The sequence below is a fragment of the Cnephaeus nilssonii genome, assembly GCF_951640355.1.
Source record: "Cnephaeus nilssonii genome assembly, chromosome: 9".
Taxonomy (NCBI): Eukaryota; Metazoa; Chordata; class Mammalia; order Chiroptera; family Vespertilionidae; genus Cnephaeus; species Cnephaeus nilssonii.
The window spans coordinates 17,725,031-17,745,747 of NC_137080.1; the positions used below are offsets into that span (position 1 = coordinate 17,725,031).

Here is a 20,717-nt window from a genome sequence, read left to right on the forward strand (position 1 = left end):
ATCAGAGAGAGCATTGAACACCTGAAACTATTGGATTAGCCTTTAAAGCTGACTGGCAATTTATACTACCATTAAGACAAGACTATTTCTTAACACAATAAAATTAAAGAAATTACATAATTTAGAATATGGGTCAACAGTCTAAAAGGCATTTAGTGAATCTGGCTCGCTGAACAGGTAGACACGACTTGGAACACACTAGTAGTGCAAATCAGCAACTTTGGTTCAGGGCTGGCTCCTGTTGCTTGCTCCCTATGGGGTGTCCCCCATCACGTGGTATCTAGCCTACCAGCACTACGCAGGCCAGGCCCATGGGCTTCCTGAGAATTTCATGAAAAATGATGACCTGCTTGATTATCACAATGGGCCATTAAAGCCTGTTCCTTTAACAAATATGAAAACTAGGACTCGGAGAGCTGAAATGGTGATCCCAAGGACACAAGTGAGTTATTGTCGGTGCTGTAATGTAGCCTCCTAGTGTTCACCCAACAGGTTAAAGAATGTTTCCTCTCTTTGCTAAAATCTATATGGTATGACTTGTTCCTTACCCAGATTTTCAATTGGCAGGAAAGGTCATAAACAGAAAACACCACCCTGGTGTAGAGCTGGGGCGAAAGACTTACAGACATACCCGTTATCATGGTTGGCAGGTCAAATTAAGCACAAATATCCACTGACCCCAATTTTATAGGGGAATGTATTCCTTCTACTTTGGATATTTGCTTCCTTTCTGAACTGTTATTCCATTCTGTCATCCTTATTGCTTCTCTTAGAAAGTTGTTCAAGTAGTGAAAGGGGGAAGATATTCCACTCCAAAGAATGAGTAGCAAGACACATACCCTTGCTATGTTCTCTGTGGAACCACATAGTTAGCCAACAAGAATGAGAGCAGTATCATTATTAAAATTTCATTGTTAGAATCATTCATCATCTGACTGAGGACTCACAGCTAGCTATGCTGTAATTTTTAAAACGTTTTTCTGAAGTCTGAGTATTCATTTGCCTAGATCACCTTTGTGACAAAGCACCAAAGTTCTGTTCACTTGCACATCATATAATGTTTTTCTCAGTTCGTCCTCTTAGTTCTGGTATTAAGTGAACAGTAGACAAAGTGATAGCTCATAAACTTAGATTTTTATTTTTCCATGGGCTATCTTGGAGGTCTTTTTATTTGTTGTGTTCAAGATCCGCTGCTTTTTAGTGATTAATATGGGGATGGAAGACATTTCCTTAACTGGCAAGAGTTATGGTATCATTAAGTGACTTGGTTGCTCTAATAATGGTATAACTGAGCATGAAGACTATTTTGAAAGTGGTGCAATAAAGTTCATTTGAGTTCATAGAATCTTAAATTCACTTATCTAATCATTTCCATTTAACCCTGTGTTACATTCAGATATCTGAAAGTGACCAAAAAAGCATGTGGATAAATGTATGGCAAATGGATTTAAATTTCTAAAACACTTAGGTTCTATTTCTTGAGAGTGTATGAAATACAACATTCTATCCTAAAGTAAAGATTCTTTAAATCTGAAGGCAGCAAGAACATTTTTTGGAAACTTGTTTTTGTGGAGAAGGAGTCATATCATCTGAAAGAGTTACTATTGCAAGCTGTTACAGTTGTTCTAAGTTAGAGGAAGTTTTATAGACATAAATATAAGAATAGCACCTTGCAGATATTTATTTTCATTAGAATTGCAAAAGTATGACCTTGAAAAGCCATGATTGAAAGAAAGAGATTAATACATAAAGAAAAAGGAACACCTCTACAAAAAAAAAAAAAAAAAGCTTTAGAGAAGGTACATCAGCTGATCTTAGGAATCACTTATCAAGTTAATTTTAGAAGCAGTCTATCAGCTGAAATTGACCCAGAATTCAGTTAAAATAGATGTTTCCATGCCTGAACCATATCTATATATATAAAAAAGCCAGCTACTAGAATGCCAGAACAACCGGAATGACTGGTTGCTATGACGCCCAGTGCGGCCAGCGAAACTTCCTCCTGCAGCCCCTCCCCGCAGCTGTCCCCACCCCAGATGAGCCCCCATCACCCTGATCAGGGGCAGGGCTGGCCGGCCAACTGCCTGCGGCCCCTCCCCCTGGCTGGCCCCACCCCTGATGGGCACCCACCATGCTGATTGGCCCGCGGCGCCTCCCCCCAGCCAGCTCCACCCCTAATCGGCCCTCCCACTGCGAGCAGGGGCAGGGCTGGCCAGCCAACCACCCATGGTCCCTCCCCCAGGCTGCTGGCCCCTGATTAGGTGCCCCCATTTGGGGGCGGGGCCAGCCAGCCCACTACCCACAGCCCCTCCCCATGGCCGGCCCCACCCCCAATCAGCCCCCACCACCCTGATTGGCCCACGCCCCTCCCCCCAGCCAACTCCACCCCTGATCAGCCCCACACACACCAATCGGAGGTGGGGCTAGCCAGCCTACCTCCTGCAGCCCCTCCCCCAGCCCCATTTGTGGGTGGGGCTGGCCAGCCCACCACCCACAGTTCCTCCCCACTGCTGGCCACACTCCCAATTGGTCCCCCCACCCCAATCAGGGGCAGGGCCCATGGCCCCTCCCCCCAGCTGGCCCAGCCCTGATCAGGCCCCGATCGGAATGGGCCAGCTGGCCAACCTCCCTCTGTCTCCTCCTCTGGACAGGCCTGGCCCCAATCCGCAGATTGAGGCTGGGCCGGCTGGACCCCACCCATGCACAAATTCATGCACTGGGCCTCTAGTCCATTAATAAATAACAATACTTAAATACTCAAGAGCAATGGAGTAGAACAGGTAGTAGATTGCAGGCTAAGGACCCAGATTCATTTTTCGCTTTACCATTCTGTATGTAGCACAGAAGTTCTCAAAGTGTGTTCTCAGTACTTGCAAATCAGTATTGCATGTATTGTTAGAAATGCAAATTCTCAGGCCCTATCCCAGACAGCTGAATCAGAGACACGGGGTGGGGCCCAGAATTCTGTGTGTTAGCCCTCCTGGGGATTTTGTTATTCACTACAGTTTAAGAATCCTCTAATGCACAATAATGACTATTCTATCAAGTTATGACCAGGATCAATCAATAATTGTCCAGTGCTGGGAACTTGTAAAACACTGGCTAATTGTGAGTAATTGTATTAGTTGCTGGTTAATCAAATCTAAAGTGAAAAGAAAACCTAATGCAAGAATGAGTTTACCTGATAATATGTGTACTAAAACACTGAAAACATTCTATTCCTGCCCACCCCTCTTTCTCTTTGTTCTATCTTTGTCATCTTGCCCAACTCTGTTCTGCAGGATTTCTGCTCAAAATTTGGGCAAGTATTGATGGGAGCAAACCTTTTTGTTTATTTCACAATCGTGGGAATATCTGTGCGCCAGCTGAGGCTGTGTCTGCTGTTCTGTTGCAGTGCACTGTGAGGCCAGTGAATGGAGTGCTTGGAGCCCATGCACGAAGAAGGGGAAAACATGCGGCTTCAAAAGAGGGACTGAAACCAGGGTCCGAGAAATAACACAGCATCCGTCCGCAAAGGGTAACCTGTGTCCCCCGACCAGTGAGACAAGGAAGTGTACAGTGCAAAGAAAGAAGTGTCAGAAGGGAGAACGAGGTACTAAAAGATACGCTTGTTTCAATCTTCATAATTTGATGGAAATTTCACTTTATTTCTTAGGACATATTTAGTATTATCATACATCTCTAAAGCCCTAAAGTGTGTACTAGCCAAAGAATATGTTGGCTGTAAATTACAGAATATAGATGTGTAATTTTTCTTTTTTACATGGAGCTGATAGCAGAACTTTAAACTGCGATAGAAGTGTGCGCACTGAGTCTGATGAAGGAGGCTGCATCATGGGAATTTAGGCCTATTTGAGAGGAGGGGTGGATTCCCTTTTTCTACTCCACCTTCCTAGTGCCTAGAAAATTTTGGGGAGCCTCATAACCACAAGGTATAATACCATGCGTTATAAGATCATGATGAAGAGACAACAGAAAATAAACGTATTCCTTTGTTCATTGCCTACAAACCAAAGAAGTACAGTTAGGATGTAAGCTTTTGTAGCTAACATGTTTTAAAGGTTACTTAGGATTTTTAAAATGTTTAAATATATATGTTTTTAAAATATATATCTTTATTGATTTTAGAGAGAGGAAGGGAGAGGGATAGAGAGCTAGAAACATCTATGAGAGAGAAACATCGATTGGCCGCCTTCTGCACACCCCCTATTGGGGATTGAGCCTGAAACCCAGGCATGTGCCTTTGACAGGGAATGGAACCCTGACCTCCTGGTTCATGGGCTACCGCTCAACCACTGAGCCACCCCGACCGGGCTAAATGTATATATGTTTTTAATATTGACTTTACATTTGAAGGAAAGAACCAAGCCATATTTTATAAATATAATACCAACATTAATGGCATGTTATCCTCCAGTTTTTATTCATAGTACACTAACTTTATATAACAGATTACAGAATCTTAATGATCAGTGTTCAATAACTCTGTGTCAGAGCTTGTTCTGAAGTCTTACGATTACCAAGGAGAAATATACCATTTCTTAAGATGTTTTAAGGTGATTAAATACATATTGGTCTTTAAAATTTAATTTTTTTCATCTTCCTCACTAATGTCTTCAGCACCAGTGTCTACAAATATGTTACATAGCTTTATATAACTACTAGAGGCCTGATGCACGAATTCATGTACGGGTGGGGTCCTCAGCATGGCCTGCAGGGATTGGGCTGAAACTGGCAGTTCAACGCCACCTGCCACTCCTGCCTGCTTCTCCCGCTCATCCTGGCCCCACTGCGCCTGCCACAGGCTCGTGCCCAGTCAGTCCTGATCAGGAGAGGCTCATGCTCTCCAGCCTTGAGCCCTGCATCTGGTGCCATCCCAAGGAGGATGGGGAGTAGCCAGGACCTGATCAGCCCTCCAGGCGGGCAGTGGGATGCCTTTGCATAACCGGGGATCCAGATCCCTCCCCTTGACATTTGAGCTGGTTGTAAGGAGCCACCTGGCGGCCGCTTTTATATCGTTTCTTCCTTGCGGAGCGTCTAGGGAGGGGAAGTGGCCATGGTTGTTTGGATCGTGCCAGCAGCACCGGTCCTTCAGTGCCTGGCCCATTCTCTGGAGATTGGACCTGCAGGACTACTGAGGGAGTGAGTGGCTGCTGCTGGGCTGGTGGGCCACAGGGACAGGTCTGTCAGCTGAGCGGCACTCCCGCTGTGGGAGCTCACTGACCACCAGGAGGCAGCTCCTGCATTGAGCATCTGCCCCCTGGTGGTCAGTGCACATCCTAGTGACTGGTGGACCAGTCGTTGGTCATTTGGTCCTAATGGTCGCCTAGTCTTTTATATATATAGATTGGTAGTTATCTGGTAAGTCGATAAATCATCCCCTCAATTAACTGTCAATTGAAAATAGTTTAGTTGCCTCTGTAATTGAACTTCCTTTGCTTATTTCATTCATTCATTCATTCATTCAAGATCATTTTATTTCATTTTTACTTTATGGCCATACACAATTTTAAGCCCTGGAGATTTACAACTGAATAGGGTACAGTTTCTATCCTGAAGGTTCACTCAGAATCCTATGGAGGATAAAATGTTTAAACAGAAAATCGCAATATTTTATATTAGGGAAGATTATATGTGTGTGAACAAGTTCAATGGGAACACAGAGGAGGGTGCTGTGCAAACCTGAATATTGCTCATCTAAGACAGAACTTGGGTCACCTGTACTTTGCAATGTCTTTCACTATCCCAAATGCACCAGCAATCATCAGAATGTATAAAGCTATTGTTGTCATTAGTAATCAAGTAGTTAATATGATAAAATTATTGAAGACATGGGTTATTTTAAAGGGATCTTCAAGCTTTTGCAAATTTGTAAAATTAAAATTAGGTTTTGATTAAAATTAGGTTTAAGGAATGAAAGTTGGCTAGTGAAAAAGGTCTTTCTGGCATTAGTTACCAATTAATTTAAAACATCTTAGATTTTGAAAGTTGAATTTGGAAATCAAATATTTCATCACTCTACTTGTTGGTAAGCTCCCATAGCTGTACATTTACTTATGTTTACTAAATTTTCTTGAAATGTAATGACTTACAGGTGGTCTTCACTCATACTAGCCTTTCCACAAAGATTCTACACTACTACTAAGTATTCCGTATACTTGTCTTTTCAAATATAAGTGAAAAAAACTTATCCAATAGAAAAAGTAAATTATGGTACTAATTGCATTTTATTTCTTTACTTGAGAGAATGTGGTCTTCTAATATGTTTTTCTGGCACTTGACTTAAACATTAACATTAAAAATGTCAGTCTTTCAACAGAGGGTGAGAGTGAGGGCAGGATTGGGAAGGGAGGGGCAATGGAGGGATAACCACACATTTGTAATACCTTAATCAATAAAAAAAAGAAAAAAAATGTCAGTCTTTAAAACTAAGAATGGATAAGACAAATAATGTCACAAGAAGTTTAAAAATAGTAATCTGTGACATAAACTTGGCTTAAAAGTTTCTTTTCTGGTCTTTTTTCCTTTCCTCTGATAGGATATGGTAACATTTCATATTACAGAGGAACTTTATACAACCATAAAAATGTATGTGTTTATTACTTTTCAAATTTCATAATACACAGACAACCAAGTAGGGAATATAGACTGCATTTGCAATTAAATACCAGATTCAGTTCCAGTTTTATTAATCTTCATACATCTTTTTATGTCTGTCAAATATTTTTCTCAAGTAGCCTAAAAATTTAAGATAGAAAGGAAGCCGCTTCTTCCTTAATTCATTACTTCTCTAATTTAACATGTATCTTACATTGTTTTAATGGTAACTTATCAAATATCCTATTGAACATGGAGAAACCAAATAGAAAAGTATTTATGACCTCTAGATAGACCACTATACCATATCAAAATAATATTACCCAGAGTACTCTCACTTAGGCTCTGAGATTATATATATATTTAATAAACACAATAAAGTGATAAAGACATGATTTCTCTTACCAGTCTTAAATGCTTATAGATTAATAAAAGAAGATCTTTTCGATTCATGGCTGGAGCATTTCTGGGGAGTAAGCTAAAAGATAAGACTCTTTAAAATAAATTTAGCCTGAAAATCTTGAATTTAAACTTACATCTATCATCCCCGCCTAATGGGTTAACAATAGACAGAGGTAGATAAGCCATATTTGGAAAAGGTGTGGAGCATGTGTTCAGGATTTTTCTGTTGGGCCGTAATTGCCAAAGGCAAGGTCTCTGGGGAAGAATAATAAGATCCAGAAACGACTTTTCAAAATGGACACAAAGAGACTGAATAGAAGAAACTAGGTTTCAGTAACAGAATGGATTATTCTAGTTGTGAGATGCATATACATATATATTTAAAAAACTGTTTGCTAGTAATACACACATACACATTTTTCTCTACTAATATTATTCTCATGCTTAGAATGGTAATAGTAAATGAATCTGTAAAGAAAAATGTAATATCTGTAGCCCCAAATCTGAATTTTTATCTGATGTACTTTTTGTTTGTACCCTTTAATATCATTTCCCTTTACCTGACATGCTACCTTTTAATCAACCTTAACTTTTCCATCAATTACCAGCTTTAATAAGTTATAACCATTGCAATAGTTTCTAGCGTGAGCCATCTTAATTAAATTATATATCTAAAATGTCAAAGATATATCACATATTTTAAGAGATTATAAAGTCTAACATATATAGACTATCATATATGCATTAAAACAATATATTGAAATAGAAGTAAACAAGGAGAAAATGTACTTTCAATAGTTGTCAACTTATATTTATTGACTCTTTTGCTTTACTTCGTGTAACCATCTTAGATAAAGGGAAGTGAAACAGAACCATGTGATATACGTGTGCCTGCATTTGATGCAAAGGGATCATTTTTGTGTGTATGTGGGGGGCAGGCATAGGAAGACCAAACATGTTTCTTATTAATTTGCACATCTTTAATTGATTGAAGAAAATTTCCTATAGATATGGGGTTTTCAGGCAATTTGCAAAGAATGAAAGAAATTTTGTTCCTTGCCTAATTGCATGGAGAGCATACTAATTTATTACATGCAATGCATGATCCTGGGATAGAAATGGAGGAGAAAAGTAAGTCACAGAAGAAATAGGGTTGCCTCTACTTTCTTGGTGTCAAAAGAAATACCATCCTTCCCACCAGAGAAAGAGAACAGGAATCCATTAAAACATAAATAAATAAAATATCCAGAGACATTTCCAGGGAAGAAACAGTGTGGGGATTATTGCATTATTTGAACATATTGCAGGTTGCCTTATGTGCCTTCCCCAAATTAAAAGTAACGTAGCAAAATCTAGTAGGTTTTACACAAAAGAAACGTGTTATATGTTAACTTATAAATTGCTATTAATCACAACTTCAAATACCACTATTATATATGCACTAGAAGCCCGATGCACAAAGATTTGTGCCAGAATGGGCCTTCTTTTTCCTGGCTGCCGGCACCGCCTTCGCTCTGGCTGGAGCCACCTTTCTGCCTTCCTACACTGCTCAGAGGCCCGGAGCAGCCAGGGGTGGGGTGGAATGCCTGCATCATCACCATGGCGACAATGCAAGCGTCCCGCCCCACCCCCAGCCGCTTGGCGCCACATATGCAAATTAACCCGCCATCTTTGTTGGGTTAATTTGCATACTCACTCCTGATTGGCTGGTGGGCATCGTGAAGGTACAGTCAATTAGCATGTTACTCTTTTATTAGGTAGATTATGTTTATCATGAGCACTATATTTAAAATTACAGCAGAAACAGCATTAAAAAATCAAGCAAATAAAAAGTGAGTCTGCTTGGTTCCTAGGTATCCTCCTCTGTTTGTTAGTTTACTTCCTGAAAGCTTTATAACAAGATTCCAGTGATGAATGGTTACGTTTTCTACAAGAAGTATTTAGATTAAATATTTGTTCAAATTCGAAACAATATATTTAGCCAATATTTTCTGAACAGTTTGCAAAATCCAAATCGATGGATTGGTTAGCTCAAAATTGCAGGATGCCAACTGGCTTCGAGTATGTGCATGCTGTCCTCTCCCCACCTGTGATCCATGGAGGAAGACCAGCTGGCCGGCAGCTCATCCTGTTTAAGCACTGGAGGGTGGGAGCTGTCTACTCTAACCTACACCCAATCGATGGACTAGCTCTTTGCCATGGGTCAGAGAACATGTGAAAAAGTGCAGAGCTGAGATGATAATGGCATTAGAGACTGTGCTTCTCAACCTACATGATTTTGCTCCCCAGGGGACATTTCTGATGATCACAACCTGGAGGAAGGGAATGCTATCAGCATGTAATGGTAAAGACTGGGATGCTGCTAAATACCCTACATGCACAGAACAGCCCTACACACCAAAAATTATCTGCTGGTGACAAGGAGGAGAAACTCAACAAGCTGTCTTTGTTATCCCTCCTTGGGTTCTAGTCAGTTCCTACCCCAATGGGTTTGTTCAGATTTTGGGCAGGGCCCGTTGCCACCAACGAAAACCTGCACATGATCCGAAGCTTTGGTAATAAGGACGAGATGGTAGAACAGAAGGGAAATCCCGCCCCTCCCCAAGTTAATATAAAAATAAGAAACCAATTTTATTTTAAAAATTAATGTCCTTTTAATTTAAAATATTTCAGTGTCACATGAAAATGTTCAGCTATGCTAACGCCTCCAAGACAGGTAGTCCATTGCAATAAATAACACCTTTTGCTCTCAGAGAGATGTGCCCTAATATAAATGTATGTACCCCCTTTAAAGACTACTTTGCAATCCAGTTGTATGTTCTTAAGTGTGTTGATCTTAAAGAAAAAGCTCAGCTAAAAATAAGAAACTTTTTGTTTCATGCCTTGCAACCCTAGGTACTGTACCATTTTTAAAAATTCAACCATCAGTTATCTCTTTATAATTAACTAGAGGCCTGGTGCACGAAATTCATGCACAGGGGTGGGGGGGTGACCCTCAGCCCAGCCTGCACCCTCTATAATCTGGGATCCCTCTCACAATCCAGGACTGCTGGCTCCCAACTGCTCACCTGCTTGCCTTCCTGATAGCCCCTAACCGCTTCTGCCTGCCAGCCTGATCACCCCCTAACCACTCCCCTGCCAGCCTGATTGATGTCTAACTGCTCCCCTGCCAGCCTGTTTGCCCCCAACTTCCCTCCGCTGCCGGCCTGGTCACCCCTAACTGCCCTCCCCTGCAGGCTTGATCGCCCCCAGCTACCCTCCCTTGCAGGCCTGGTCCCTCCCAACTGCCCTCCCCTGCTGGCCTGATTACCCACAACTGCCCTCCCTTGCAGGCCTGGTCACTCCCAACTGCCCTCCCCTGCTGGCCATCTTGTGGTGGCCATCTTGTGTCCAAATGGGGGCAGGATCTTTGACCATATGAGGGCAGCCATCTTGTGTGTTGGAGTGATGGTCAATCTGCATATTACTCTTTTATTAGATAGGATACCAAATTCATATTATCCCATTTTTTGTATGCTACCTAAGATTTGGTGGACATCATTCATGGTTTTCAAAATTTATCGTGGGAAATACTTGTGTTACCATTATCCATGTGGTCCGTTCCTTGCTATGGTGACAGAATAATCATTTTTAGTTTTCTCTGTTGTGTTGATATGTACCTCAGCATCCCTATTCTAAAACCATCTTTATCATAAATCATCCAGACAAATGCCTTTCTTTTCTCAGATTTTTTGTGATGTTAATAAATTTCTAATGTTTTTTGATGTAACACACGTGGGCCAGTTTATTAAATAGAGTAGTAGCTGTAGTACACAAGGCATTCTCCAGCCCCTGAGCAAACAATGATTTTGCCACTGTTTAGCTTCTGTGCATGAAGTGAAGTTGTTCAGTCAGCCTTTGCTGCATAACAAATGATCCCAAAACCTCTAGAGGCTCAAAAAAACCACAATAACAATAAATGTGAATGAGCAATTTAAGCTGAGGTCCCCTGTGCAGTTCCCTCTGGGCTCCCTCGTGTGGTTGGCTGGCTGAGGACTAAGGAAAGTGGGCTATGTTTCTATCATTCTCAAAGTGGCTAGGGGTTCTACAAGGTTTGAAAAGGGAGAGGAAAAACAGTTTCTCTTGAAGAGGGGATGGGGGGTAAATGCAATGAGAGGAGACTTGACTTGGGGTGGTGAACACACAATACAATATACAGATGATGTACTGTAGAGTTGTACACCTGAAACCCATGTAATTTTATTAGCCAACATCACCCCAATAAATTCATTAAAAAGGTAAAAAATAATAATAAAAAAAATAAAACAATGAACCCATAATGAGAAGGCAAGGTGTGTGTGTGTGTGTGTGTGTGTGTGTGTGTGTGTGAAAATAAACAAACGGTAGAAGGGACCGAATTGAAGATTAGACAGAAAGGAAAAGAACAGAAACATGGTGGACTAAGAGGTTTTGAAGAATTTACCCTTTATACCCATTCTGTCCCTGTTAATAATAATAGCCTATTGGTGCCAGGCACTGTGCTAGATAGAAATTTTATGTTTGGATTAGTCCATCAGTAAAAAATATACCTCGTTCTATTTGGGGTCTGCTTTGGCAGCAGTGTATAAGGATTAAACCATTTGAGTGGTTCATTTCCGCTCGTGGTGCTCAATATGATACGTTTTAATGTAAACGAGTTTGAGAATGTTTTTGCTTCAATGATATCACAGAATTTAATTAGAACCTGGTCGTATTTGTTTGGTCACACCTCTCGGGAGGCCTGAGGACAAGGTATCCAGTCCTTTGTGCCAGGCTGTAACAATCTATAAAGTTGGTCTGTAACGCTCCTATGAAGAAGTTGCTGGAGTAGATAAAAGGGGAACAAGATAATGATCTATGGAAAGAATAATTCTTTTGTGCCTTCAAATGTGGGATGTCTTCTCTGCCAAAGAGGTTTCAGCAGCAGCAGCAGTTTCAAGGAGTGACTGTATTAGGGAGGTAGGAGAGAGGACAGGAGCATGAAAGGAGGAAGTGTCTTTTTGCCGGAGAAATGTTTACTTTGTAATTAGCAAAGGACAAGAAGGCCCTTTTGGAAACTATACTTGGGGGTCCAAAATTTAAATTTATGCTGATGCTCTCCCAGTCTCTCTCTAGGGAACCCTCCTAATTGGCAGGGATCTCAGCTGGCTAGAACAGGCTGCAAAGGAAGCCAAGGTCTTGGGGTCATTTCTCCAAAGAGCCCGTTAGCTCAGCTCTGTTCCACAGCCACAAGCTGTATCTTTAACCCTCCTTAACCATCTTGAAAACATACATCAGCACATCAACACGGTGGTCACACACACACACACAAAAAAAAAAAACACATATGTTCACCTCGAGACCAAAACAGAAAGCATACAGAGATATTTCATTTTTGCCAGCATAAACAAATGTTTTTGTACATGTCTTAGCAAACTCTAATGAAGACCTCAGCTACTCGTGAAGCAAACTGCGAAGATAAAAATTATCCACACAGGTATATGTTACAAGTGTGCCAGTCATCGATGCTCACTACCTTGTGGACTGACACGAACCACGATGCCAACATCTGAAGTATAAGATTCACAGTGGCAGGGACTTTGTTTTTGTTTGTTTCTTTTGTTCATTTTCTATCCCAGACACCTAAGAGTGTCTTGCACAGGACTGGTGCTTTAATAACTATTTGTTCAGTGTATGAAGGTATCTTGGCCTGGCTTTTATTTATTACTAGAGGCCCGGTGCACGAAATTCGTGCAAGAGTAGACCTTCCTTCTCCCGCTGCCGGCACCGGCTTTCCTCCGGCACCCGGGACCCGGACTTCCCTCGCAGCCCCAGCTTCGTCCAGAAGGACGTCTGGTCTAATTACCATATTATGCTTTTATTATTATAGATTCCTCTTCTGCCCCTTACAAATTGGAAAGTACAATAGAAATAATCTCTTACACAACATCTTCATCAACCATAGAGTGTGTTTTTACAAAGGAAGAAACAGTACTTTAGAAGTAAGAGAGTCCTACTCCTTTTAACTATTGTCTACAAGTTTTAACTTTTCATGTCCTAAATGGAAATGCTTTTTTTAATAATTTTTTAAAATATATTTTTATTGATTTCAGAGAGGAAGGGAGAAGGAGAGAGAGAGAGAAACATCAATAATGAGAATGAATCATTGATCAGCTGCCTTCTTTCTGCACCCCCCCCCCCCCCACCCTGGTGATCTAGCCAACAACCTGGCATTTGCTCTGACTGGGAATTGAACCGTGACCTCCTTGGTTCATCATAGGTCGACAATCAACTCTTTAGCCACACCGGCCAGGTGCTTGTTTTATAATTTTTATTTTAGTTTCTTCAAATACATTATTTTCAAAAATATGTAATTATTGCTTGAACAGAAAAACAATATATCAGTAGTGATCCCCCGTTGATAACCCCTTCTCACGAAGCTCACCGTTAATCCCCCTTTGTATTCATCAGACATTTTAGTTGATAATGACAGATTTCAAATGGCCTTAAACCAAAAGAAAACTATTGGCTGTAGGCACAGCTTGCTCTAAGTGCTTTAACAATATCACTTGGCTCTTTCTCACCGTTTCAGCTCATCCTGCCTCTGTTTCTCATTGTTTATTGGCCGCCTTCTTCCTGCTGCAGAGAGCTTTTTCTCTACTCCGGGGAAAGCCGGCTCTGGGCAGCCCTAAGTCTACATCCACGTTACTCTCAATCCAAAAGAATGGTTCCCTCTCTCTTCCAGTGTTCACTCACCCAATCTCATGAAGGGACTCACATTGACTCTGCGTGAATCACATGTCCACCCCTGAAGGAACCACTGAGGCAGGAGGACTGCGCTAGTGTGACTGGTCTGCCTGTGTTGCATGCCCATTATCAAAGCCAAGGCACATACGGGCCACTTTGAGTGGCAGGTCTTCGTAAAAACAAAGGGGCTAGGCTAACAAACAACAGTTGCAAAAGATGCCCTTCTAAAAAAAAATATTCAAATTTTACAAAATATAGAAGCTTATACTTTTTTATGAGGTCATCCTACCCAATATTATATATGGAAAAACACTTAAGTGAGGAGGAATAACCAACGTTTTCTCCATCTATATTAGACCAGAGAGGCACGTATAGCTTAATGCTAATGATGTTTTAATCTGTGTGTTTTTCCCTGATTTCTGTGGTTTGCTAGAAACTTTTTTATGTGAATAAACTGGCTCTGAAATGAATAGGAAAATAACCCACTGCTCATGTGAGTGGTTTCTGGGATTGATTTGTGCAAGCTTAAGTAAAGGCATGTCCATGTCCATTTCTAGCTGCTGAGTGTCCTGTGTGAAATGTACCAGTGTGGGTAATGACCTTTTGCTTGATTATGAACCAGGCCACTGGAACGTTAAAATTAACTCAAACCTAATTACTGAACTCTTATGTTTATACTGTGTATACACCACCCGGTCATAACTCTAGCCTCTGTGAGCCCAGGCTGCCGTAATTGAGAAATTTGCCTTGTAAAGGGTTGTTTTGTTTATTTGTTGTTTCTGCTGGAAAAGCCTGCTTTTCCTATTTTTGCAAAGAATCAGATTTAGGAAAGAGGTTCTGAACAGAGTCCAATTACATTTTCTATCTCAATGCAAAACACGTGCATTTTAAATGAGATATTCCTTTTACTTTTGCATCACTTGAAATCTAGAAGTTTAGAAGCACAGTGCCACTTATTTTTTACTGACGTTTTATAAAATGTCACATTTTTTGTCAAGAAAATGTCAACATACCAAATTCACACTTGGGAAATATGAATAATTGCTGATTCCAAAAATAAGACAGACATAAAAAAATGTATGCACACTTAGAATTGGCAGTGAGCATCTAATTAATTGCAAAGGATCAGCAATTACCATCTAATTTATTTTAATCTTATTACTCTATTTACAGAAATAATAACCTAGTTTTCCATAATGTAATTAGTAGAATGCTAATTTGCTAGTTATTTTTATGAAATATGGACATGTGATAGTGAAATATCCCTCAGAAATAGTACGTACTCATTGTAAACATCTAATATAACACATACCTGCTTTCCATGCAGCACCAAAGTCATAAAAATAATTTGGTTTTATTTTAAATTTGTTTGTTCCAATAGCTGAAACACAGTTTACTAAAGTATTTCATAGGAACGATGGTGGATTCACACTTACACAGTGTGTCAAATTTTGCTTTGAAATGTTCAGGAGGAGGGAGTTTTTATGTGTCATTTCTCTCAGCCCTTTGGTTTCCTGCTATGTGCCCGAGTGTCCCTCTTCCCACTGTGGATCTTGCCTTGTCATCTTTTCCTGCCATGCCTGCAGGTTTCCTCAGTTCTCAAAGAACTATCTGCTCCTAGCCTCCTTGTTTCTTCTTGTGTTTTTTTCATGTTTAATCCCTGCAGGGTCAGTTTGGTGAAGTAAAAACGCACTGAAATCGTTTGAAAGGCAGAACCACCTCAGTTCAACTCCCGGCTAGCTGTTCGTTTCTTTGTTTCGTTTTTACGAGAGCATTATTTTTAGTATCAATAGTGGCAAACCTGGATAGTAACTTTTCTCCTGGCTTTGTTCTTATTGCTATAATAAAAAGTCTCCATAATGTTCATAAGCTGGCGCATTCACTTTCTATCAGAGGTAAAAGAGTGGATATTTCATAGTGTTTAGAATACAGGCTCTGGAACCGCATACCTGTTTTTAAATCTCACTTGTGCTTTTAACTAGTTCTATGAATTTAAGCAAGTGACTGCCCTGTGTATGCCCTGTTTTCCTGGGGATGACAGCAGTGACTGCGAGGAGCTATGTAGCGAGGAGTTGCTGAGTGTGTATAAAACGCTTAGACTTGTGTCTGGCACATGGTAAGCATCCAATAATTGTGAGGTTTAATATAAAATGGAGTCCCAAACACTGGGTGGATAAGTAAGAGGGTGTGCACATTTTAAATATTAATGTATTCTGTCAGATTACTTTCCAAAAAAAGTTTTAACAGTTCACATTTGTGGTGTATCAGAATTGCCTGTTTGCTTATATATTTGCCAGAACTGGATGTTACCAGTTTTTTTAAACTCTTGCCAATCTGATGAATTAGCAATATTATCCTATTGTTTTGTTATTGGCATTTTCCTGCCTACCAGGAAGGCTAATAATGTGTTCATTAGTTATTTGGATTTCTATAAGATAGCTATTTATATACTTTTCCAATGTTTCTATTAAGCAAATATGTGTGTAAATATGATGATCCATACATAGAAGATATCTTGCCTTGTATCTTTTTGCCTCTGCCAATGTAATTAAGAGAAGATGTGTGTTAGGAATAATCTTAACATTTCCTGTATAGCAATAGCAAGATATGAAACAGCAAAATGAGAGAGTCAAAAGGGATCTTAGAGATGCATAGTTCACCCATTCCCCTCCCCCCCCTTTTTTTTTCTTTTTTTGCCAATAAATGACACCAATACCTAAAGAGATTAAATGACTTGCCCAAGGGACCTTGTCCCAATCCTGGTGCATTGCAGTTTCCACTATATCATGCTGCTTTATGGACACAATATTTCCTGTACTATTGTTTAATCGCTTTCCATTAACAACTATGTTTACATTGCTAATTCCATTTGTGGGACTATACAGATATTTAATAATGCATCACCATGCTAACTTTAGTGGCTTTCTCCTCTTTTGAATCCCTTCTTTTCACCCCTGTTTTCAAACAGCAAAGGGAGCTACCTGCTTAAGCTATCCTTTGATGCTGCAATGGAAGAGAGACTGTCTCCCTTCGATGAAAAAGGGCTTTCTCAGTGAGTTTGCTCTTGTGGCGTAGGGCCAGGTATTCTGGAAAGCAGATTGAGCATTAAGCGAAGAGAGTTCTACCTGAAAAGGTGATCTGGTAAGGGCACCAAAAAAAGAGACCAGAAAAGAAGACAGGCAAGAGATTTCTTATGGAGAGAAGAGCAACCTTTTTAATGGGCATTTATTGAGTCTTGCTTTGCTCCTGGTAATGCATTACTGGGCTATCTACAGATGCTTACAAGATGAGAAGATTGGATCAGAAAAGTCGTTTTTAAATGAGTTTTAGTAACAGAACCCTTTTCTTTATTGAAATCCTATGCAGGGCCTAATATATAAAATAGATAAAAATAGAAGTTGTTGGGGAGAAATTGTAACCTTTGTGCATGATGGTTGGGAATGTACAATGGTGGAGCCGCTGTGGAGAACAGCGGGGTGTTTCTGCAAAGAATTAAAAATAGAATTATCATATAATCCACCAATTCCACATCTAGTAATATACCCAAAATGATTGAAAGCAAAATGGTCTCAAAAAGATATTTGTATACCCACATTCATAGCCGCATTATTAACAATAGCCAAAAGGAGGAAGCAACCCAAATGTCCATTGATAACATTTGTTTATCCAGGTAAATGAAGAAACAAAATGTGGTATATGTACTATGGAATATTATTCAGCTTTAAAAAGGGGGGGGGGAAAGTGTGTCACATGTTATAGCATGGGTAAACCCTAAAAATGTGATGCTAAATGAGATAAGCCAGCCACCAAAAGACAAATACTGTATAACTACAGTTATATGAGATACATAGAGTAGTCAGATTCATTAGAGATAGACAATATAATAGTGGTTGCCGGAAGCTAAGGGGAGGAGGTAATTGGGACTTATTTAATAGGTACAGAGTTTCAGTTTTGCAAGACAAAAATATTTGAGGAGACGGATAGTGCTAATGGTTGCACAACAGTGTGAATGTACCTAATTCTGATGATCTGTGCACTTAAATGTGAATAAAGTGGTAAGTTTCATGTTATGTGCATTTTACCGCACTTCAAAATAATTTAAGAAATGTAAGTGCTTGTATTAAAGTAAGGCCTAACTCACCAATAGCTCTGAGCTAGAGCTCTGTATATGAAAACATTAAAGAAGATGGTTTAGCCCAGCCGGTGTGGCCCAGGGGTTGAATGTCGACCCATGCACCAAGAGGCCCCCGGGTTTGATTCCCGTTCAGGGCTCAATCCCCAGTAGAGAGTGCGTGATAAATGTTTCTCTCTCTTTCTCCATCGTCCTTCCTCTCTCTCCCTAAAAACAAAAACAAAACAAAAAAATCGATAAAGACATATCTTTTAAAAAGAAGATGGTTTATAAGATCTCTTTTATGTTTCCCAATTAGATTCAGATAAAACCTGAACTTAATATTCCTATAAACCCTGTACTACAGAGAAGTACAATATGTTTTTCTTAAGAACATTGCTTGAATCTCGAAAGAGAGACGTATCCGTGTGGCCCTAAGGCATCATCCAGAGGTTTTGTCAGATGTCACAGTGTATATTACGCTGTCGCTGAGGGACGTTCAGGGTGACAAGAAATAAGGAGCTGTGAACACTAGCTCTCTAGGGCAGGGGTCCTCAAACTTTTTAAACAGGGGGCCAGTTCACTGTCCCTCAGACCGTTGGAGGGCCGGACTATAGTTTAAAAAAAAACAAAACTATGAACAAATTCCTATGCACACTGCTAAGTCGGCTGCTAAGCAGGACAGGCAGCGGTGGCAAAAACACCCGGCGGGCCGGATAAATGTCCTCGGCGGGCCGCGTGTGGCCCGCGGACCGTAGTTTGAGGACCCCTGCTCTAGGGACACATTCACGTGCTGGCCTTTGTTCCTTTCTTGGTTTTCTCCTCAAATTTGTATTTACTTACACTAATTTATGGAAATGTCGCTTCAACACTTGTCATCTGTAGCAGCAACTCTATGGAAAAGAGACACGAAATTTTGTAACATTTCTAATACATACACTGTACACGTAACCTTTAACTTGTAGTTACGTTTAATGTATGACACCGTGTAATTTTGAAGAACATCGCTCATTGTTATTTTGTCCCACCTAATACCTGACGCAACACTTTTTTTCAGGATTCCTGTCGTTTATGTCTCCTTTTTTTTGATGGCTAAATGCATAATCTAAAAGACTATGCTGCAAACCAGCCTTAACTTGGCTAGGAGCTTAGGAGAAGTACTCTGAGCACTTTTTATATAAACTCTAAGGAGGTCAGATTTAGAAAAATCTCAGCTGCTATACTTGGATCCCGTGAGTCACTGACCATTTATAATTAATATTAATAAATGGCAGATGACAGATGTTTATTGCTTAACTAAAAATGTGTGTGCAATACTAAATTAAAAAAAAAATAAGTGAGTTTAAGACCCAAAGGGCTTTAAATATATGTATTTGGAGTAATGAAAATAATAAAACCACCAACATGTGATCCAGAATCCTCGAACTGCAAACACCACAGTTTCATAGGAAACGTAAAAGTATTTTCAATTCATCATATTAAACATGGGATTGCCAGAAAAATATATCCCTTTAAATTAGAATGCCTCTTTTGCAAGCCTAGATTTCTCTAGAAAGGAGGCTTCTGAATCACTAATATGCCCTTAACGATTGATCTCACAGTCTAAAACTAAACTGTTTAGCATGTATGGCTGTTATAACCAGAAATTTTTAAAACATAGCACCCAAATCCTGAGTTGGTTTAAATTTTAACATTCCATGGATTCCCACTAAATAGTATGCAACTGGAAGGGGATTTATTCACCTCTGGACACTAAGGAGTTAGGACACGGTAGTTTAGTTGCGTAGATGTATTATTTTTGGAACCTGATAAGATGATTAAATTGAAGATTAAGGTAACTTCTAGTTATTGAAGAAGTAAAAATGATTTTCTAAGGGAATTACAATGGACCCAAAATTATCTTACAAAAAGCCAAAAGACAGGAAAATAATTTGCTTGAGTTGTATGTCCTTACTCAACGTCAATAACTGTATCCATTGACATCAATTCTTTCCAAATGTGGCTTGCCTAAAGCGTGGCAAGTTGCACGTTTATCTCATGTAGCCCTTTGAATATTCTGGGCATCTGGGCATTGCTGTTATCAACTCCATTTTAAAAATGAGGAAACTGAGGCACTGAGTGTGAGTAATCAGGACTAGAACCTGGGTCTTTTTGTCTATTGGTCCAACCTTCTTCCCATGCTGGCTCTTCCAACACTTTGCCACATGACCATTCATTTCTATTTGTCTGACCTTTTCTAATTACACCCACTACACGCGTGGTTGGCATTAGCCATTATTTCTTGTTATTGTCATTGTTGCTGCTGATAAAGTTGAGAATGTTCTCTTCCTACCACCGAATCTGCTAAGTCTTTCTTTGTATTTTAATAACCATTCTGACCTTCGAAGAGCAGACTTGAACTCAGTGAGCAAACTGGCCAATGACTCCTCCTTTTGCCTCAAGGCTGTTTTAAAGCCAAATGGTTTTCCACAAATTGTCAACATCATATTCGAATGTGGTAAATGGCTATGCTAGCCGGCCTCATCCTGTCCAAACAAAGACACTGTCAGTCAATGGAGTCAGTGACCTTTAGGCTCTAAGTGCTTTGTGCAATTTTCACAGGGTTGTGTTTAGATACGGACCCTAGTAAAGAGCCTTGTTTGGCTTTTTAAGAGGTCGCGAAAATTAATACCCCTTCCAACTACCATACAATAACACTGGAAACATAAAGATGAAATTCACTAAAAAAAAAAAAAAAAATGTATTTCAAAGGCTCAGATTTTCGACTCGATGTATGGAGTTCTGTATAGAGGGTCTCCTAAGTGTCACGTGCACCAGTGGCTACGCCAGACGTGGAGCGAAGCTGCGGCCCCGGGAGGCTTCC

General features: G+C 40.1%; 1 protein-coding gene across 1 annotated transcript in view; it reads left to right on the forward strand.

Annotated features, from left to right (window-relative positions):
* The window catches only part of RSPO3 (R-spondin 3), an 84,247-nt gene that overhangs the window by 37,704 nt on the left and 25,826 nt on the right, over positions 1 to 20,717 (forward strand). Inside the window, exon 4 of the mRNA XM_079781372.1 lies at positions 3,395 to 3,592. Coding sequence (XP_079637498.1) covers positions 3,395 to 3,592 — 198 coding nt within the window. The remainder of the gene's footprint in view (positions 1 to 3,394; positions 3,593 to 20,717) is intronic.